The sequence below is a fragment of the Xylocopa sonorina genome, chromosome 8, assembly GCF_050948175.1.
Source record: "Xylocopa sonorina isolate GNS202 chromosome 8, iyXylSono1_principal, whole genome shotgun sequence".
In the NCBI taxonomy this organism is placed as follows: domain Eukaryota; kingdom Metazoa; phylum Arthropoda; class Insecta; order Hymenoptera; family Apidae; genus Xylocopa; species Xylocopa sonorina.
Window position 1 is genome coordinate 12,434,303 of NC_135200.1, and position 21,266 is coordinate 12,455,568.

The window sequence follows — 21,266 nt, forward strand, 5'->3', positions numbered from 1 at the left end:
TTAAAATCCTTTAGAACTTGTTCTCTAGTGGCGCTCGAGAAGCTGAAATTTCAATGTAAACAACAATTCAATCTTAGTCGATGTAATCGAAGGTTGTGCAACAACTTTGTAACGTATCTTTACTTTAAATTTAACCTAACAAGAATTCAGTAAATTTACTTCCTGATAATTATTTATTTCTATGACGGGTGTTGTAAAATAATTAAATATGAAAACTGCATCCGATCCAAAAGACGTTCAGGTATTATGTGTTATCCTTCTTTTAAGACGTAATTACAGTATAGCGTTTCGATCCTAACCTATAAACATTAATAAACGTTTAGTATTTATGTACGATACACTAAATGATTATACTTAAGAACAAGCTAGTGAAACTATGTATAATTCGCTTTTCATTGTATTTGTGTGGGTTTTAATGTGATGCATTTATTTTTCAGGAGTTTCAATTTAAACAGTCAAATACTTGCCAAATTTTAGATGCGTTTACATCTGTACCAACTGCGTGTAGCCTATTGGCTGCAGATAAGAAAAGAGGATTACTGTACGCGGGTCAAAATGATAAAATAGTTATTTTGAAGCCAGGAGAGAATTGTGATCCGGAATGGAAAATTGAACTAAACTTATCAGTAGCTGTATCTAAATTAATGCTTAATTGTGATTGCACCTATTTAGCTGTGGCACCCAACGGACCTTTGATTTTAATCTATGATGCACAGGCACTTACTAAAAGTGTATGTCATTAGAATTTTCATATGATTTCTCCTTTTCGTTGTCAAATAACTTAAAAATTTTACAGTTATGTTTTTTTATTCCAGAGTTTGCAGCTACTGTATGAGATCAGAGTCTCTACATTGAACGCAGACGTGTTCGTAAATGATCTAAGATGGAATCCCGCAGTAGCGGGCATGTTGTGTACGATAGCTAGCGATTACACAGTCGGTAGTTTCAAAATAAAAGAGAAGAAGGAAAAAACGATTGAACTGAAAGCTTTAGAAAAATTTAATAATTTGGATGCTCTGTGCGCGGCATGGAGTCCTAAAGGGAAGCAAATTGTTGTAGGTTGTAAGAACGGCAGTATAGTACAATTTAAGCCCGATTTAAAAATAGCGAGGACGATCCCTGGTCCGAACCCATATATCGGAGGAGTTGTTAGTATTTTATGGATCAGTAATTACCAATTCTGTGCTGCTTACTTAGGTAACGAACAGGGTATTAATGTCCTCGTTGTTGATGCTCCGAAAGGCGAAGCGAATGCTGTTTTTACTTGTTACGAAGATATTACTTATGGGGTAACGGATGCAGAAGGGGAAGGAGTAATTCCTCGTTATTACTTCGATCATGTACCAGAATGGAGTTTAATCATTGCAGCTAGCAGTAATAGTAGCGAAATAGCTGTACTGGGATCTGCAGATAAAGGTGTTACCTGGAGTCAGTGGCAATTGGTAGACAGTGGCAGAGCTGAGTTGCCACTGATTTGCACTACAGAAAGTTATCCAGTAGGTTTAGCTATTGACAAGTCTCCGGCCCAAAGATTACCATGGGGAGCAGACTCTACTTTACCTTATCCAGTTCCCATCCTTCACATTCTCTCGACATCGGGACAATTGTGTAGCTTTCACATGGTGAATCTGTTTCCCAATTGTCCACCCATTAATTCTCCACCAACAGAAATTATCGCAACTCCTCCGCAAGCCCAATCGAGCATTGCTCCCGATACATCTCTTATCACGAATGGCTTGATAACAAGCACACCGCGCGGAAAGCAGTCAGAAAATACTTCTGAACGAAAACCGATCGTCACAGGAAATATTTTCGATAAATTTCTCAAAGGAAACAATTTATTCCCACAAACTGCGACTGAAAAACCGAAACAACAAGAACAGAAGTCCGAGAACTTTGGTATAGAAATGAAATTGGAATCAGCTAGGGAAATTCATCCTCAAGAGACTGTAAAACCGGATATTAAATTAATGTCGGTCAAAGAAACGGTTGCGCAGGAAGTTGTGGAGCAGAAACCGTCTCCGGACGATGAGGCTCGAGATATTTGTGCATATTTCGAAGAGTACACCTTATTCAAAAAGGAATTGCAGGATAGATCGAAACCGCTAACGTGGAAATGTGGCACGGATGATGAACGTCAGAAACTTGAAGAAAAATCCGAGATAATCGATCATTTTCTGCAGGAACTGAGAAAGGCAACTAATGGTTTATCAAGCGATATCGCATATTTAAAAGCACTGTTATTACAATCATTTGCGTGGGTTGAAGAGACCAAGTCGAAGAATGCGGCAACCAACGATCTTGCGATTAGAAACAGTGGAGACAGTACTAAAATATCCGATCTTCAAAAACTTTTTTATTATACTGAAACACAACTCACTCAAGCCAGCAGAATTTTAGACTTGGAATTGTCGGATCATAAGTCTCAGGAAAGATCACGAATGAAGATTCCTTATTTGGAGTTTGTGTATCAAAATCTTGTGTTGCATAATAAAATTATTCTGCAGGAGAAACATAAAGTAGAACAGTTGAAAAAGAAATTGAGATCGATCGCTTGCAATAACAGTATTTATGGGCTAAATCGTTCGATATCAAATTTAAGCATTGGGTCGTCGAAATCATCGGTCACTCTATCGAGAAATACAAACATCATAGACGCTCGATGCAGAGCGATTGCGTCTAAGACATTAAATTTCACTCGAGCAAAACAACTGAAACTGATAGAACATTTGTCGAAGTCAACTCCTGCAACCATAAAACCTGTTCAACACTCGCCTATTCAACAGCGTTTCGAAGTAACCTTCTCTTCTAGCACTTCGACTACTGATTCTAAAAACAAGGTAGAACAAGCTGTTTCGAAGCAAAGTCCTCTTCCTAAACAACAAACCATCGAGAAACCGAAACAACAAAGTCCACTAGCCTCGTTGAACAGCATTGTAGCAAGAATTGGTACAAATGAAACTAACAGTGTATCACCACAAGACAAAACACAGAAGAAACAAACTATCTTTGACGCTGTTTTCCCACCCATGCCGTCCGGAAATAAACCCCTGCAATCAGAAAAAATATCATGTCCGCCAACAACTACTGCAGTAATCCAAACCGTTAAACCAAAACAAGATAATGTTGCATTCAATCAGGTTAACGCTTCTACCCTGCTTAATCTAATGAAATCTTTTCCCAAAGTTGATTCCATTACGTTCGGTACTTCCGCGCAAAAGCCTGGAGAAACGGCAGCACACAAATCTACAGCCAAAGAATCTAGCATAAAAACTGGAAAAGAAACTGTATCGGACACTGATTCCTTCAAAGTAGAGAATAGTTTGTTCAGTGCTAATTCGTTAAAAGATGCATTATCATCAGAGATCGCATCGTCAGATAAAGCACAAATTAGTTCGGGCGGTAGATTGAAAAGCGGAATGGCAGTAGCCTCGACAACAGCCGGGAAAAGTGAAGCGATGTCTACGTTCAGTTTTGTCAGCGCAACTACCAGTACTATGTCAGTAAAGAGTACTCCGCAAAGCACATTCGCTGGCCAGCAAACAACAGCCGCGCAAGCATTTTCATTCGCCTCGAAACCTTCTAGTACCAGCGCCCCGTTCGACCTAAAAGTTACACCGTCGACAGCAACGCCACAAACGCAAGACTCGTTAACGTTAACAGGATTATTTGCAGGACTTCAATCATCTAATCAAACTCTCGGCGCGTCTACTGGTAGCAATCTTAGCGCCGACGGAAAGTACAACTATAAACCCACATTTGGGACGCCTGGCTTTCAAGTGTTATGGGGACAAAACGCGACTAACAATCAAGTATCAAATTTCCACCAAACTCCAGAAGCAAGTGGAACTACCGGCAAGGAAACAACCACAGCTACGTCATCTATCGCAATTACGCCTTCGGTTACGATCGAGAAGGTATTCTCTGCGGAATCGAAAGCTTCTACTCTTCCCACAAGCTCCGTGCAAACCTTAGCCGTATCTTCCGCCGGTTCTTTGTTCTCCGGTCAAACAAATACGCCAAGTATCTCTATATTTGGAGGAATGTCAAGTTCTTTACCGACTACATCTACGTTCACCGTAACCACCACAGCGCCTACCGTGCAAACTACGACCACCTCGTCCATGCTACTGTTCAGTAACTTCGGTACTACACCAGCGTCAAGCCCAGCGACAACTAGTCTGACGACAACTTCTAGCACGATGTCTCCTTTCCAAAGTACTTTACCGAAACCCACTTTCGGCGAAGCTGCTATCAGTCTACCTACGGTGAACACCACCAACGTTACTACAACCACTTCGTCGACGCTTACCTTCGGAAACGTCGCAACAACTACGGTTGCCTCTGTCTTCGGGAAACCATCGCTACCAATGAACACTCAATTTCCAAGTACACCGCCGGTTTCTTCGGCAGCCGAGACCTTTGGAAAACCGGTCAGCCCTACGTTCAAACCATTCGGGAACACATCTCTATTCGGTCAAATGCCAACCTCGACTAGCGCCGCGACGAACTTCAGTGGGGGTAACACCAGCTCGATCTTTGGCGGAAACGCTCAACCAGCCTCAGCAGCTTCGATCTTCGGAGGCAACGCGTCTACGATAAATACATTTGGAACACCTCAGAAATCGATCTTCGACAACAACACCCAAAAATCCGGCTCGATATTCGGTTCGCCGGCAAATACGGGACCTACGTCTTTCTTCGGTGGTACAGCGAATAACGTCGCTCCGGTATTAGCTTCTCCTGGATCCCCGTCTGTATTCAGCAACGCTGCAGCTAACCAGTCGCCATTGGGCGTAGAGCAGCCTGTTGGGCTGGGTGCCCAACCTGTTTTCGGGCAGACGCCTTCGTTTAACACCAAGCCAGTATTTGGTTCGTCGCCAACGTTCGGAGCTCCAAAGCAGATATTCGGTGGTGGTTTTGGGGCGACAGCGTTTGGAGCCAGTGCTGCACCTCCAGGTAATTAATGCACATTAGACCGGAACATATGAAATACCTGTTCTTACGTCGCATGTAGCTACGCACTTTAAAGATACGAGAAAAGCAGGTGAAATAAAAGAGTATATTAAAGTACAGCGAACGTGCGAACAGACATTTCATGTATTGCAGTGCATATTACTATGTTTCACGCACACGTTTCTGTTTAATATGTTAAAACTGACTGTAAAAATGTATAAAATAGCATTTGGAAGTCCACCAACGATGGGAGGAAATCCCGCTCCAATTGATAACAACATGCCAAAGGTTTTCGGAAGTGTGAGCGGTAGTACCACATTTGAATCTTTGGCGAGTCAATCAGGGGGGCTTAGTTTTAGTAGTTTAGCGCAAAAGAGTCCAGAGGCGCCAAAAACTCCAGTATTTACTAGGTAAGAATAGCATTAGATTTAAGAACAATTGTTTAATCCTGTAAAATGAAACGTAATTAACGTACTATCATTTTCTTTCCTTACAGCGGAAGCTCTTTCTCCACGTGGCGATAGTTAACAAATTCCTAAATTAAGAATGTAGTCTATTAAAACGTGTTATTATTTTTATATAAAAATAGTAGATTTTTTAAGCCTTGCTCCACACACAGTCCGTGTAGATCATGTATTTCTAGCTACGTTTTAATCTGAACATATTAATTTGATAAAATTTGTTGAAATCTGTATTATACAAAAGTTAAAACCATTGGGTATGTTTGAAATTTATCTACAATAAAAAATTCCTTTATAAAATAATGTATATGAGAAGAGAAAACACATACTTAGATGCCCCTCTTTATAGGTTTCGGTGCAATTGACACTTTAGTCGGTTTACAGAGATCTATGACGCATGGATCGTCAAGAGGGGAATGAGTACACACAGACGAAGATGGCACGAGAAGTGCGAGAGATATTTCTACGTTGCAAGCTTCCATCCAGACTTGATGCGATAGCAAAACTGTAGTTCTCAGTCTGTAATCATTTTGTTCCGTGTTCTGCAGCCGTAAGTCTGACTGACGTGGTAACAGCAATTGCACTTGCTGATCGGGATGTCTCAATTTAATACGCAGTATACTTGGATCTCGTAGATTCAATATTTTTGCTGTCAGTGGTATTCCCAATAAAAGACCGCCTGTAAATTTCAATGCAGCATCCGCATCACCCCTAGGTTCTTCGATGATTGCTCTGCTGAACCGAGTGGATACCGACGGCCTTGGTAGACGTTCTTCTCCTTGGGACGCCGGTGTTAATAGTAACGGTAACAACATTCGCGTCAAAGAACCGGGTTTCACATCGGCTAAAGCTGGAATCTGCAGTACAAGAGCTCTAGAGAAAGATGGCAGTCTCGATGTATCTTGAGGCAAAGTGTCAGCTTCGGATAGGAAGTGGCGCGCGAGTGGAAGTGCACTTCTTCCTGTCACACTTCTCGTTACTCGGATCAATTCTATCGCCAATGCTTTCAACCAAACATCATTGGCCAATATAATTTCATTTTCACCTAAGCCACTAAATAATCGTTGCAATCTGTAATGTTTCGTTCAAAGACCGATAAGTACAATGTTAAACGATAAATAAGACGAAGTGTAAAACATAAGCCTTAATTAAACGTACTTTTGTGTATTCTGAAGAAGAACCGACACATTGGTAGTTGTATTAGGCAATGGACTAGTTGACACCGAATTCGTTGATGATATTGAAAATTCTTTTAACACAGATTTCAGAAGCAGCAGACATCTTATGTATAGAACAGTGAAGCGGGCAGCTCCCTCCATACGATGGTCCATCTCCGCTAATCGATCGAGATCGACAGCTGCAGCTTCCAAGAGCTGCGTATGGACTCTACCACCAGGTCTTGCGTTTTCAACACCCGTCACTACTTTTTCCAGAAATTCTTTCCCACGTTCAGCCTCCTCATCGCCTTTATCTTCCTTTCCAAGATCTGATCCACTTGTTATAGTTGGTCGCAATCGTGGAACCAAATGCGGCATAGTATCACGCAAGTAATGATAATGTTTAGACGCATGTTCTGTAAAGAGAGCATGCATGCTTGGACAGTGCAACGCGGCATTAAATATTAGAACCAGCACACTTGCATCTATAATTTATAGTTAAGAATAAGTAAAAAAAATAATTGTTATTTTATATCGTTTAAAAAGCATGTTTTTAGAAGGATACAAGAAGGTTCATCAACGTCCGGCTCTGGTGTGTCAAAGAACGGGTGCCGTCCGAGAAGTTGCGGCACTAGAGGTAATGTCAAATACGGATGCGAAGCACCCAGTGCTGCTAAACAGTTTCTAATACTCTCTTTATCTTGTGGATAGCGGCTCAAATTATCGAGCAGACGATTTACACACATGTGAAGGCAATTTCTTGTGGCGAGTCGGCTAGCAGCCAAAGTAGCGTGTAAACCTTCTCGCACCTCGCCCGAAAAATCTTCCAATGCTCCGAGAATCGTTTCTAATTGATCTTCACGAAGCGTTACGCTCGCAGACATTTTTCTTAACGATTCAATAGCTCTTAACCGCACGTCTTGAATTTCATCGTTAAACATATCAACCATAAAGTCCAACGAAATTCTAGCTATATTTGGTTGTTCCAAGGATAAAGTACAGAGAGCCTCGACCGCCGCTGTTCTCACCTAAATACATTTATTTGCATTACTTGTTCGAAATATAAATATTAAGTAAATAAATAAATAGCGGTACCTCTAGAAATTCGTCTTCCAAACCGTGAATAAATGCTCCGCATGATCCGCTTTTCTCCTCTACTTCTGGTCTATCTGCTTCTACAATTTTTTGTTTCTTATCTAACGCTTGTTCTATATATCGCTGGGATACACCCTTCATTGTTCCTAAGAGAGACATCGCAGAAGCTCTTACTCTCGGTGACAGATCACCCATAAGACTACAAATTTGGGAGAACGCGCAATCTACCATACGTATATCTTCTCCATCCGCACCCATAATAATACTAAAAAATAATACATCTGCATGAGTAACAAATAACGATAAGAGATCAAGACGAATACAGTTGGTTAGCACTTACTTTTCAGGGTATTCCCTGCCTAATAACCATATTAATTTAAGAACAGCCCTGCGAACTATTTCATAATCATCTCTGAGCGCGGCACAAGCTTCTCCAAAAAAGCTTGCAGGTAATCTGCAGCCTCTATAAGAGTGAAGCTCGGCCATTGTTTCGAATGCTCGAGCACGCACTCTCGGATCTTGAGAACGCGCATAATTGCTAACAAGTGCTAAAGTATCATCTGTAGCATTTGCAGTTAAGTATCTACCAATGATAGAAAGACATCGCGTTTGTACACCGTGCCAGGTATCAGGCAAATGTTCACGGGCAATCTTCAATGCAAGAGTTCTAAAATTCAATCAGTTAATTTTCCTTTTACATTGTTAATATAAATGAATTTTTCAAATATCTATGACAGATACCTATGATAATCTCCCAGCTTTAACAATGTAGCTAATCCCTGACTTTTTACTCTATGCGATTCTTCGTTTCTTAATAGTTCAGCAGTTTCATTAACAATTCTTGTCTTCTCTGTAGCGTCATTTGTTACTTCTCCCAATTCTGCGAATATCCAAAGTATTTTAGCACGGACTGCTGCTTCTGTTTCTATAGCAAATCTTTCTGATAATTTCTTCACCACAGAAGGAACATCTTCGGGAGAGATATATGCTATCGTATCGGATATACGAACAAGAATCTGTAAAGCGTCATTGCCGCATTTACATTTTTCTAGACACTCTATATACGCTAATGCTGAACTTCCCTCTGTTCCATTTTTGCTGCCTGAACTGGACACAAGGCGTAATGTTCTTAATCTTTTTAGTGGTGGCTCATTTATAACCTACAAGTAAACACGATTAACCAGAGTTTTCCAACCGAGTTTATTTTAAACAAAGAAGTCTAATTTACCTGACTTTGATTAAATTCAGCTAAGACTCTTTTCTTCATTAATGCTGCCATTCTAATGAATTGCCCTACATTTATTTCCAAAATGTAGAAACTTGATTATGTTCTCTGATACCATAAAGGTTAAACTTACATTTCTCACTATTTCAAAGTAAAAAATATAAAAACAAGTTATTTTCTCTCTTTATAAATGGTACAATGTGTAGTATTTATTGTCAATAGTATTTATCGCTTCGACATCATAGATTTTGTACATTATTTGCACTTTAAGAATGATCAATTTTAAAGTAATGTTGCAAGGTTATATTATCAATCAGCTGACATAATACAGTCTGTCTTCATGTAGGAATGTTATTAAATGAAATGTTTTATTTATTCCTAAACATGAGCGAAAATGCATAAGAATATATAGAGAATTAAACGTTCATTCGTATATTTCAATAGTTTTATTATAATTTCTTGTTTATTTTAATAATTATATTCTAATTTATTGTATATTTTTCGCTTTAGAGGTAAGAGAGAGAAAGATATATAAGAAAGCTATAGGAAAAAGTGAGACAGATGATACCGGCTCTATTGTAGAACCCGTGGCGCCATCTCTGTAAAAAGTGCTTAAACTGGTCGCTCAGCGGTACCGACAGCGAAGTAAACTACTGAGAACTACTAGCGCCATCTCTTAGAGGAGTGCTGAAACTAAGTCGGTAATTAGTTTCAGTACTTTCCGCAGAGATGGCGCTAGTAGTTCTCAGTAGTTTACTTCGCTGTCGGTACCGCTGAGCGACCAGTTTGAGCACTTTTCACAGAGATGGCGCCACGGGTTCTATAATAGAGCCGGTATCATCTGTCTCACTCTTTCCTATAGCTTTCTTATATATCTTTCTCTCTCTTACCTTTAATGTAGCTCCAGAACGTGGTGTTACCGCGTTACATCATGACCATCGTCGAGTGCAGATACGTACTACGACAAAGTTGTGTTGTCAGGGTACATGCGTACATTATTTTTAAAGAAAAAATCTCTTAGTATAAAATGTTAAATTATATTTATTTGATTTTTATTTAACAATCTTATGGTATTTACTAATTTGTAAAATGATTACAATGACTAATAATATTTATCAATTATCATCGTCTACAAAGTTCAATTTCCGTTTAATTTCTAAGGCTAATTTATACCCAAGTTCAGGTCTACGGTCCCTCCCTTCTACCATTGCTTTCACTTGACTTGAATTTACAATTACTCCATTGTTAGCTATAACAGTAGATTTAGTCTTTTCGATATCAACAAGATCAACACCTCGACTACAATCGTCGATGAGGATAGTCCTATAACCGTTTGTAAGCGCGTCTACTGCTGTAGCTCCCACGCAAACGTCATAGGCTAAACCGCAAATATATATATCCGTCGCACCCTTTTCTTGTAATTGCGAAGACAAACTTGTTTCCATCATTTTCTTATTATCCCAAAAAACGGAATACGAGTCTACTTCAGGATTGGTACCTTTATATATCTTAATTGCATTCTCTACAATTTTTAAATCCTTGTGAAGTTCAGCACCCCAAGAGTCTTGAATGCAATGACGCGGCCAAAGGCGTTGTTTGAGTAAGGGCGGACCTCTGAATGTTATAGTATCATAAACTTGTGCTGCTTCTTTCGAGATTCCGCTACTAGGATCAACTTCCCTGTATAAATGTATAAAATATTTCATAAATTTCATTATAAAAATAAATCAAACTTAGATGTGTTGGTACTTTAATTTCAATCGATTACCTAAGGTGTAAATTATCGATGAAAGATACATGATCTATAGGGTGCCAATCAAGCGAATAAAATACCGAATCAAATTGAACAGTTTCTAATAAACGATTAATTGGTTCGATTACTTCCGAACCATCGTGTTGTGCAGCGCATTGCTTAATATTTAAAGAACCTGTTATGAAATCATTTTGCACATCTACGATTAAAAAAGCACTCTTTGGCCGGGTGCATATTTTAATCCAACGATTCCAGCATATCTACAAATTAAGAAAGTAACCATATTTAAAGTTTACTACCATTTACTGCTATTTTATTATAAACAATGCGGTGCTCGCATACCTCAAATTCTTCTCTGTCAATTTTCCCATCTCCATTCAAGTCAAATATAGAGTGAATTTCATTCAATTGATTTTCTTCGATACTATAAACTTTTCCACGATCGTTACGAAATAACGCACGACAAATAAATTCAAATTCTGTCAAAGATAAATATCCATCACCATCTTTATCAAATGCAGTAAAACATGCGTCCATGTTTTCTCTCTGCAACTTCTTATTTCTAAGTTATTTGTTTAATCAATACTTGTTCACTTTTAACTATAGCTTATAGTGATACGATTCTGTATTTGCGCGCATCTAGTATATGCTGTAGTAACATTTTCAATGCCAAATATTGTCTAAACTAGTCACATAGTGACTTATTTGACTATTATAGAATGAACGAAACTGTGAGAGAACTTCTAGAATCTTTTTATTCTCCTCCCATATGCCTTATATTTTAAACGCATTTACAGTAGAAATTGGATTAAGAGCTTTTCTCATCTTCCTAATTCCTTATTGACAAATATTCAGCATAAATGATAATGATGAAAAATTATTGTATTAATCTTCTATGTGTTAGCAATGATACATCCATCATTACCTCAGGTTCTAATAGCTCGCTTACTTTGTATTTCAGAGATTCTTCATAAGCGTATGTTACAGATGTATCTGTGAGTTGAATATTACAAAAATGTGCTAGAATTAAAATGCAGTTGCGTAAACGTGCACAAACTTCACGGTTTGCTTGAGGAATCCTTGACAAATCCTGTGTAAAACCACCCTCTGATCTATCTATATCTTGTGCACTAGCTCCAATCCATATATAACCATTATTTCCTAATATCAAACTGGCACCATTTTCCAAATTGTGGAAATGAATTTTCTTCCTTTTTATTAGAGCTGGCGAAACTTTTAACATTATACCTTGAGATAATTTACCATATTTTAAAACTCTGGTGTGTAACGAAAGAGAACCATCTACAAAAGTGCTCTGTACTTCGGCGCAAATTAAATCTCCTTCTTGGAGATATCTTCTCATGGTTTGTTCATCTTCTGCCGATCTTCTCCTCTATAAATTACATGTATAAGTAACTTTTTACTCGCTGCAAGAGATAGATTGATATCTTACCAATTCTCCGCCTGGTAAATTAACACTGGATAGTAACAAGACAGAATCAAGTTTAGAATTAGTATCAACTTTCCATCGTTTCTGCTGTACTTCCGTTATACGACCTACAACTACGTCTCCTATTTCACCCTGATAACGTGCTTTCAAGGGTCTTATCGAAATGAGTTTATTCACCTTTTCCAATACACCAGCCACGGACGCACGTAATGTGCTCTCGTCGTCTACGTACGTTCCATGTCCTCTAATAAAATTGTAGAATACGTAAAAAAACTCCGCTATTCATATACACAAGATATAAGTATCTACCTCAAAAAATCAGGCTGACTCGAAATCTCTTCTCCCGGCGTGTATATTCGAGGTTGTGTATCTTCAGTCTTTGTTAATAGTGGATTGAATCTATTTATTGCTAACCGTACATTGATGGGAGCATATTCTTCCATTATATGCAACAATCGTTTTAGTATTATACGTACCCCTGTACGCACGTGTGTTGCGCTTAATTTAGGTTACGACGTGTAGACAACATTTAAGGTTATGCGTGCTCAAATAGTACAGAAACAAATTGGAATGTATAAAACCACAGAATGGATACTCTTAAAGAGATATCCCACCTTACGACACGATTATATTTCTACCACTTTTCATCAGACAATAGAGAAGAAAAGAAGGAAAAAGACATTTAAAGAAGAAATAGTGGAAATCGTAGACAATATTCTGAAATTACATTCTTGGTGTATAATTTACTTACTCTACAAGGAACTATATAGAAATTTATTTCTATGTCCACGACAAGAACGAAGTTTCTCCTCTATAGTATTCCGTGACAAAACAAAAAACAATCCTATCTAGTTGATACAAGTTGTTTTATATATTTGAATGGAGTAATGTATGTACAGAATCTGTTAAATTTCGAACAGATTGAAGTTTACTATTTTTATCAATAAGACCAAACAGTTTAAGGATATAATTAAATAGTATGACGTATAAGTATTTAAGTCCTTGCATTTATCGTTCAGAAAGTTAAACTGGAATAATGATAGGTAAATTATTTTTCTAGTATTTTATAATGGAAGATTTTGTCCCGACGCGAGTATCGAAAATGAAAAAGGAGGCTGAAAAAAATTACTTAGTGGTTAGTTACGAAAAACCAAGAAAGAAAAAAACCGAAGTTGTCGAAAGCGAAGAAAGTAATAAGCAGGAGAAACCTAAATTCAGTGGAAAGGAGGATAAAGAGAGTAAATACAACGATGAGAGAAGAAAACAGGAGTTAGAAATGAAACGGATTCGATACCAGGTTATGAAGTTCGGCATGTCTGGGTTTAAAGGGGCAGAAGCGGAGAATGCTGAAGAAGCACTGGCTATAAGTTTAGGAGCAAAACCACAGAAAAGGAAAGGGATTAATTATAAAATATTGGTAAAAGAAAAAAAACAACAGAAGAAAGCACAGAAGAAGGATGTGACACTCCAATCGGGACTTGAGAAAAGTTTGAAAACGTTTAAGAATAAAAATAAGGATAAGAGTAAAGACAAGAATAAGCATAGGAATCAGATAACTCGTAGGAAAGGTTCCGAAAGTATATTAGGGATTTACGGTAAAGTAAGTAAGAAAATTGTAGGTAAAAATAAAAAGTGAAATTTAATTTGAACCACAAACATTTAAAATATTTTTTAGTTAGTTTGTTCAATAGTTACAACATTAACTAATTCTCTCTCTAACAATAATGTTTTCTGTATCGTATATGAAGAATAACAAGTAATAAAATAATATTTTTATATATTTATGAATTCGTTCGGGCCAGCCTTGAGCTTCAATGATAGGATACATATCTTTGTCTATTCATATTTAAAATAGATGTTCGTATCATGTTTATTATGCCACAGTGGAATGATTTGGCATTTTAAAAATCATGCTTCTGCATCTAATCTAAATCAATCAAAGGCTGCAGCTGTTGGAGCAACCTCGAGTAACATCTGAAGAAACGCGTTTACTCCTTCTGCAAATAAAAGGATGGATTGTTTTGTTAAATTTCCGGCTAATAGGCGTTGAATTTGGAAAGCGACAACATACCCATAAATTTGGGCACGTATCCGTATTTGACAAATGGGAGGTAGACAAACATGCCCGCTAATATGAACCCAGCCGCGTACAAGTATTCAATTTGAGGTTTATCGATGATCGGCGCAACAATCAGGTACGCAGAAATTCCAAGTACAAGTATAGGTATTATCAGCGGACACTTGTATGGTCGAGGATGGTTGGGTCTGGTTCTTCGCATCACCAATAGGGCTAACATTGCTCCGCCATAAAAGATCCAAGCCGTGAACGAAAAAAAGTCGATCAGCGAATCTATGTTGCCGGATAGTACCATCGCTCCTAATCGATGAAAGGATATTTTATAATACGACAAGCGTGTTTAATACGATAGACGTAAGGATTGGATGGTTACCTGCTACAAGGGAGTGAAAAATAAGTCCTGGTGCAGGAGTAAAGCGTCGCACGTGTACATAACTGAGACAGTCTAGTAAATGGCCTTCTCGGGATGCGGCGAAACAGAGTCTACCTGCTGCAAAGAGAGTACCATTTGCGGAACCGAATGTGCTGATCGCGACCGAGAGCGGCATAAGCCATGCCATAACGCCAAGAATCCGATTCCCGAAAGTCTGCAAAACGTTATTCGATGTCTCTTTATACGTTCCTTACGAATTCGATTGGAATCATTGGAAAAAACGAAGAAGATGCGAGCTTTTGTTCTAATTCTTGGCTTCTCTAATAGAAAGAGGAATAGGAAGATTGTCTTACCACTGCGACGGCTTCACTTTCGATCATCTCCGAGGGTGACATCACGGCTAGATAGGAAAGGTTTATCAACGCGTAACACAGCGTGACGAGGGGTATACCAATCATAATGGAACGCGGCAGATTCTTCGAGGGATCTTTAATTTCTTCGGTGACGTAATTGAGATTGTTCCATCCATCGTATGCCCATAAGCCGGTGTAAAAAGCTGTGGCTAATCTGCCTACGTTAACGGTACCACCGTCCATCGTATCGAATGCGCCTTTCAGATGTTGAGTATTACCCTGTATCAACTTGTAAGAGCCACCGGCGATTACGACCAGTATGGCGATTAACTTGGCTGCGGTAAATGCGTTCTGTACACTTGTGGCCAGGTTAACGCTGTAACAGTTTACTAACAATATAAGTATGATCGCCAAAAGCGCAACGATCTTTACGACTTCCTCGGGTGGATCGCAATCGGCCGCGAAGGCCTCGACCGCGTACTGCGCGAACGACAGGCATATTATCGCCATTTGAGATGGTTTCAAGACCAAAGTGGAGACCCACGAAAAGAGGAAAGCGGGTGGTGCGCCGAATGCATCCATAAAGTAAGCGTATTCAGCGCCACTGCTCGTATTCATCGTACCCAGCTCAGCGTATGCCAATGCACCGCACAGACTCAACATACCGCAGGCTGTCCATACGAGGAAGCTGATTCCGATACTGCCGGTTCGAACCAAAAGCCCTGACGGCGAAACGAATATCCCAGAACCTGTCGTTTCGTGATTCGACGAAGAAGAACAACAACAATTTCAACCTATACTAGTTTCAGTTAACAAAATAAGATTTTTCATGAAATCATATAGATCGCTACCTATCATGGTACCAACGATTAGAGCCACCCCACTGACGAGTCCCACCCGTCTCTTGAGGTGAACAGAGTTGTTCTCCTCTGGGTCCGCCCCCTCCAGCCCTCCACCCCCTCCACCACCGTCTTCATCATCTGCCAGATCTCCAGATTTAACTTCAGTCTGTTTCCGTTCGTGTAGCTGTTGTTGTTGCTCCTGTTGATGTTGAAACGGCGACGTAACCGGATTCCAGCCGTTGCTGCTTCCGTTGCTTCTGATCGATCGCGAGACCAGCGTCGTTTCAGGAATTCCATTCCATCCACCGCCTTGCAATTGCTGTTGCGACTGATTCCCGTTACTCGTTTGTGGATCATATCCCACGGTAGCTGAAATCATTCGTTTCCTTTCTTTTAATCGAAATTTTTCCATTAAATGAGTCACGTGTATGGTCTATCACCGAAGGAAACGTTCACAGAACGATGGACCTCTACTACCTTTGTGCATAATTCATCAGATTTTGTTACCGACAAGAGGTTCAACCAAGTCCACGCTATACTACTACTACTACTACTACTACTTGCATTTACTTTGAAATTTAATGAAAAGATCGATTGAACTTAAACACACCGATACGATAACTAATTAATTGAATACCAGCTCTTGTTGTTAGCAACTGATGAAAAATGTTACTAGCATGCATTTCAGAGAACTGCGACACGACGATCTGAAAAGCTGTAAATTGTTCGATCTCTAGTCATGTCGCCACATGACGTACATTATTATATTTATTATTATCACCGAGGCGTTGTTGCTACCGTAATAGCTCGCGTGGCCAGACGCCAAAGATTTCTTGTGACTGAGATCGGTCTGCCTTCTTTGCACGTTCTTGCATACACGCATAACGTATCGTAAAACGCAAATTTATTTATCGATACCCGAACGCGATCATTCTTCCTTGACCGGCAGTGAAACTATCGTTAAAACAGTCGAAGCAAATTAAATCCCCTGTTTTCAAACTAAATTTTTACTTTTCTAATCCCCTTATTCCTCGATAGCGATAATCATCGATAACGGTACCGTTATCGGATCTAAATCAGCAGTAAATCATTTTCAATATTAAAATGTCAAAAAGCATTAAACTTTAATCAAGCCACAAATTATAATATTCGAACTTAATACATTCACGTAGTACGCAACGCGTGAATGGTCTCACTTTCAAGGTGACCTTTTGATAAAGGATTATCGATTTCCTCGACGCATCTACGTTAACGATTTATTATTACATTATGTAGATTCATAAAAATTACCTGCCTTAATACCTCTTCATTTTTATTCTAACAGTCTCTAATATGATCTTACGTCAATTGATGTATTGTTTTTGCACATATAATGGTAATTGTATTCGTACATTAATTATTCGTTTAACATATTTCACTTAAGTTTTCGTATAAGTAAGACGATAGCAATTACTCGACAGTTTCTTATCGCTAATTTCTTCAGCTTCCTTGTTCGCTCGAGAGTATTCATAAAATTTGATAATTAAATTTCTTCGAACTTTCAAACGCATTGCATCGATTTCTATTTCGCTTGCATTTCCTTTACCAGCTAGTAGCGTTTGAAAAATATTGGTGTAACACTGGAGCTGTTTGAGAAAGGTGCTGACTAATTTTGTTGCTATGTGGTGAGGTGTCGTTTTTGCCACTCTTATCCACGTAATTCTTTTCACGTATCACAGAATGCAGTTGCGTGCAGTATCGGTACATCAAGATTATCGAAATCGCAATATTATTACCGTGTACGGGTTAGAATATAAGAGGATTAAAAGAAGCGAGAAAGGAACCGAAACGTGGCGATTCCTCTTTCTTTTTCAATTAAACTGAGATCATCGCGTCTAAGTTAAATACGAAATATAATTCGAACTTGTTACTTCGCGTAAAGCCAAGATAAATTTAATGATTCTAAATAATCTGAACAATAAACGCGTTATCCGATCTAGAAGGTACTTATCATCAGACATCTACTTGTGCGCTGACGAGCCATGAATTATGTACTTTGCAAAATTCGTCGAACCGGTAACACGATATGCTAACTCAAATGTTTGCAGCGTAGAGTGGACAGTGTCTATCAATAGCTCCTCTATCGCTTAGCATAAAATGACAATACGCAGTTTCAACTGTCCATCTTTCCAAAGGGGAATCTTTTTTGCTCGCGAACCTTGCTAATTGTACTTGAAACTTGCTTTTCGTTACTCATCGCTACGGTTTGAATCAAGATTTTTGTTATCAATATGCCACATACGCGTGCATGAAAACCCCTTCTAAACCGTGTTAATTAAACCTATTACTATAAAGTGTCGTAATGATCCAATTGCGTTTAAGTGATCGTTCGTGCGAAAGAAACCGATCTCTGCGCGAGGTCTTGAATGGAAGAAGATTGTGTCCACGGCCGAAGGACGAATTCATTCTTGAAAAGAACATCGAAATGCGATTTTAAGACGAGATAAGATCGTCGAAGAAAGAACAAAATTGTTTTTGAACGTTTAGTATTTCCGTCATATTTCTTTCGAATCGATCGCGCTAAAATATATTCAATTCAAAAATTATTTAAAGTTACGCACGTACGATGATTTATGTTATACAAATCATGGTAAAAGGTATTCAATTTGTCCGGATTTTTTCTACGTTGCGAATTAAAATTACTAACGTAGAGCCTGTTGATTTACAGTTTCGTTACATTCTATCGATCGTTGCATTTGCCATTGTCTACAACATCAAGGAGGAAAGACAGGTTCTGATTACAATAAAATTGTACATAACACGTAGAAATACGAAACTTTGTTATCTCAAAAGAGCAATGCATTTTACATACGTCACGTTTGTTTTAAAGAATTTCAATAACCGTATACGTATCCGCGTACGTTGTATTCAGTAATAAGCCGAGAATTTTACGATAAACTCAAGACCACTTCGAAAACGTATCACCTAACCCAGATAGTAGTAACTGAACACCACGGAGAAGAATAAGGCGTATTGGTTTGCATAGAAAGAATAATTGGCTTAAACGGAATACATCGTAGAGTACTTATGGTCGTCAGTTCGTTGAGCAGATCGTTCAAAAGTCGTTGTTCGTCTATTTGTGGCCACTTTGTAAGTATACGCACGACATATACCCGTTGTGCAATGTTAAAAATAAGTTCTGACACTTGTATGTAGACGGGATATTGAGATCGATATCGAATGCCTCGTAATAAAAATCATATTCCCCATATTTTCCATAATGAAATCGAAACGATTAACTGGAAAAAGATAGCTGGTACTTAAGCTCGATAAGCGTATAATTTTTTCGCGAGAGGAACGAAGCCACTTGCGCTAAGTTCGTATCTAAAAAGAAAATAGCTATCGACTAGATTTAATATCGAAACGAACCATCGAGAAAATGATTTAATTCTTTAATGTAAGAACAGTTGTTCGTTTTTGTCGAATTAAGAATTTCTCATTGTCACTGGTGAGAAAGTTGAATAGCAAATGTAGATATTCTTGGAGTATTTTAAGGATTTCGTACACTCTACTACATGCACTCAAGTTTCCCGTTTCACAGGATGACGCAATTCTTCGTGGATTTCGAGTTAAGTTTTTCCGTTTCATAATACAATACTTACTTGCCCTAACGATCGCAATAATTTTTCTTTCTACTTAATTATTAAAATGTTTGATTCGTTTTGATTGTTTACATTGTTATTTGTGCCAACTGTGACTGGTGTAAACAATAAATACTGTCAAGGTTAAAAAGTCGTCTATATACGATTGTATATACGATTGTGTACATTGTTTTATGATGTGCTTTAAACGTTGTACAGATTTTTACGTTCCTACCTATTAGTAACGGTTTTATAGTGCTAATAAATATAAAATTAGACTGCCCCTTGCGAATTCTAAGTGGTAGACACTTCTAACAATAACATTCGTGTCTCTCTGCCAGAATCATAAAACAAAACAAATAGATGTGCTGAATAACAAAATTTTGTACTTTTAATAGAAATTTACATGTTACGTATGTGTCGTGTATACAATAATGCTTGGAGATGAAAGCGTAACAGTTTGCACTTTAAAACAAGACTCACACAGAGAAGATACACGTGTTCACTTCTACAATTGACACAAGTATACTTACATACGTATTACCAAGTTTTATTTGATCGACGAATTACACCAGTTCTAACAAAATTACTAAACATCCTTGTCGGAGCACGATACCAATCATTAACTAATTAACATCTTTTCGATAAATCGAGGATGTTAAGTTCTATTGTTTTGTGTTTTCCTTTTTTGCATTGAAAAGGGCAGTGTATTTATTGTTTAAGATTGAATTATTTCCGCGTAACGATTGATTTGTCGGTATCAATCGTGCGAAAGTGGAGGAGAATTTTTGATAGAATTGATTGATTGTTCAGCTGAACAGTGTCGGAGAAAGTATTTGAAGAATGGATGGTACGTTTATGAATGAGCAACTCGGCGAGGGGGTAAAAAGCGCGCGAATCCTATCAATTACGAATAAGTGGGTAAACGTTCACCTTGTAATATGAGAAACGATAGAAACCATGGCGGGACGTGGGAACGTGATAGAGATAAATGAGAAAAAATGTCACTCACCTCGTTTGAAGGGCGCGACATGCATGACTCTAAGAGGGACCGATAAGAAGGGCGGACTGTGAGACCGCCTCTCATGACACCACGCCGACTTTTCAGTGTAACCACTCTCTCTGCTGTCTACAGCTGTCTTCGAACCGCCGTCTGCTTATCTATATATATATATATATGTATATATATGTATATATATATACTTTGCGCTAAATTGGCTCAAAAATTTTTGGTTCGCGTTCTAACGGGCGACCCTGTTGTACGCCCTTGTTTCCGCTTCAAATTTCGAACAATAACACTGTTCGAACGCGACTACTTTCTCGTTCCCGTGTCGAATATTACTAATCTCGTATTCGTACAATGTTATCAACGTGAATCTCTACAAGTCTTGTGTCCGGCTAAGAACATTAGAATAGCGACTCGTACTCATCCACCTTTGACGATGAACTGGGCGTTCGACAGAGGGAAACGTACCCGCCAAAGAGCGAACAGGATTGGGGTCGGGAAGGGGAAACCGCGAGTGTGACAGGGAAAGGAAGATAGTACCACGAGCGCCAGCGTCGGCGCTTAAACTCGCTCGATATCGTTTTTACGTCTTTCGACTTCTATTGGATATCTACATATTTATTCTCGAATCCTTTAATTACCTTCTACTTTTACCATCTATCGTATTACAAAGTATCGCTAATTTTAACGAACGATATGTGTTTACAGTTTTACCTTTCTGTACACATGAAATTACATAATTAATTATCAATGAAAACTATAATAATAATAATAACAACGACAATAACAACAACAACAACCAACAATAACCCAACCTGGTCTTGTAGTACCAGGTTTTTAAAGACAATAATATCCTCACTAAATTTTATGATATTAAAAATCATAAAAATTAGCATTA

At 38.5% G+C, this 21,266-nt stretch overlaps 5 protein-coding genes across 7 annotated transcripts; 2 read left to right on the forward strand and 3 right to left on the reverse strand.

The window, feature by feature from the left end:
• Positions 1–86: 86 nt before the first annotated feature.
• Nup214 (nuclear pore complex protein Nup214) lies at positions 87–5,589 on the forward strand. The gene is made up of 5 exons (XM_076899292.1): positions 87–241; positions 438–731; positions 816–4,959; positions 5,183–5,366; positions 5,453–5,589. The coding sequence occupies exons 1-5, from the start codon at positions 209–211 to the stop codon at positions 5,478–5,480; spliced, it is 4,683 nt and encodes a 1,560-aa protein (XP_076755407.1). The 5' UTR covers positions 87–208; the 3' UTR covers positions 5,481–5,589.
• Positions 5,590–5,704: 115 nt separating this feature from the next.
• On the reverse strand, positions 5,705–9,054 carry Ints4 (integrator complex subunit 4). Its single transcript, XM_076899301.1, has 7 exons — positions 8,898–9,054; positions 8,411–8,829; positions 8,010–8,336; positions 7,670–7,934; positions 7,140–7,602; positions 6,576–7,059; positions 5,705–6,488 (listed from the first exon to the last, which is right to left on the reverse strand). Exons 1-7 carry the CDS (start codon positions 8,946–8,948, stop codon positions 5,747–5,749), a joined length of 2,751 nt encoding a protein of 916 aa, XP_076755416.1. The 5' UTR covers positions 8,949–9,054; the 3' UTR covers positions 5,705–5,746.
• A 940-nt stretch (positions 9,055–9,994) lies between these two features.
• Positions 9,995–12,652, reverse strand: Naam (Nicotinamide amidase). The gene is made up of 6 exons (XM_076899135.1): positions 12,407–12,652; positions 12,101–12,341; positions 11,573–12,040; positions 10,990–11,199; positions 10,663–10,907; positions 9,995–10,574 (listed from the first exon to the last, which is right to left on the reverse strand). The coding sequence occupies exons 1-6, from the start codon at positions 12,538–12,540 to the stop codon at positions 10,010–10,012; spliced, it is 1,863 nt and encodes a 620-aa protein (XP_076755250.1). The 5' UTR covers positions 12,541–12,652; the 3' UTR covers positions 9,995–10,009.
• A 322-nt stretch (positions 12,653–12,974) lies between these two features.
• LOC143426133 (uncharacterized) lies at positions 12,975–13,877 on the forward strand. Its single transcript, XM_076899332.1, has 2 exons — positions 12,975–13,074; positions 13,158–13,877. Exon 2 carries the CDS (start codon positions 13,167–13,169, stop codon positions 13,731–13,733), a length of 567 nt encoding a protein of 188 aa, XP_076755447.1. The 5' UTR covers positions 12,975–13,074; positions 13,158–13,166; the 3' UTR covers positions 13,734–13,877.
• LOC143426121 (b(0,+)-type amino acid transporter 1) lies at positions 13,858–20,764 on the reverse strand. 3 transcript variants are annotated; one of them, XM_076899312.1, is made up of 6 exons: positions 20,375–20,764; positions 15,752–16,111; positions 14,901–15,649; positions 14,548–14,761; positions 14,169–14,474; positions 13,858–14,094 (listed from the first exon to the last, which is right to left on the reverse strand). In XM_076899312.1, exons 1-6 carry the CDS (start codon positions 20,397–20,399, stop codon positions 14,030–14,032), a joined length of 1,719 nt encoding a protein of 572 aa, XP_076755427.1. In that variant the 5' UTR covers positions 20,400–20,764; the 3' UTR covers positions 13,858–14,029. The 3 variants fall into 3 exon arrangements, with proteins under 3 accessions (XP_076755427.1, XP_076755428.1, XP_076755426.1); XM_076899313.1 differs by lacking the exon at positions 20,375–20,764 and adding an exon at positions 16,220–16,244; XM_076899311.1 differs by lacking the exon at positions 20,375–20,764 and adding an exon at positions 16,220–16,244 and having other exon boundaries at positions 15,752–16,132.
• Between the last annotated feature and the right edge of the window lie 502 nt (positions 20,765–21,266).

Coding starts and splice junctions, on each gene's coding strand:
- Nup214 (XM_076899292.1), top strand. CDS start 209: ATGAAAACTGCATCCGATCCAAAAGACGTTCAG. Junction 4,960..5,182: donor AGCCAGTGCTGCACCTCCAG/GTAATTAATGCA, acceptor TGTATAAAATAG/CATTTGGAAGTCCACCAACG. Junction 5,367..5,452: donor AAAACTCCAGTATTTACTAG/GTAAGAATAGCA, acceptor CTTTCCTTACAG/CGGAAGCTCTTTCTCCACGT.
- Ints4 (XM_076899301.1), bottom strand. CDS start 8,948: ATGGCAGCATTAATGAAGAAAAGAGTCTTAGCTGAATTTAATCAAAGT. Junction 8,830..8,897: donor CTGAATTTAATCAAAGTCAG/GTAAATTAGACT, acceptor GTTTACTTGTAG/GTTATAAATGAGCCACCACT. Junction 7,603..7,669: donor TGGAAGACGAATTTCTAGAG/GTACCGCTATTT, acceptor AAATGTATTTAG/GTGAGAACAGCGGCGGTCGA.
- Naam (XM_076899135.1), bottom strand. CDS start 12,540: ATGGAAGAATATGCTCCCATCAATGTACGGTTAGCAATAAATAGATTC. Junction 12,342..12,406: donor AGTCAGCCTGATTTTTTGAG/GTAGATACTTAT, acceptor CAATTTTATTAG/AGGACATGGAACGTACGTAG. Junction 11,200..11,572: donor GCGAGCTATTAGAACCTGAG/GTAATGATGGAT, acceptor AGAAATAAGAAG/TTGCAGAGAGAAAACATGGA.
- LOC143426133 (XM_076899332.1), top strand. CDS start 13,167: ATGGAAGATTTTGTCCCGACGCGAGTATCGAAAATGAAAAAGGAGGCT.
- LOC143426121 (XM_076899311.1), bottom strand. Junction 15,650..15,751: donor AATCGTTGGTACCATGATAG/GTAGCGATCTAT, acceptor ACGAAACGACAG/GTTCTGGGATATTCGTTTCG. Junction 14,095..14,168: donor ATACGTGCCCAAATTTATGG/GTATGTTGTCGC, acceptor TTTTATTTGCAG/AAGGAGTAAACGCGTTTCTT.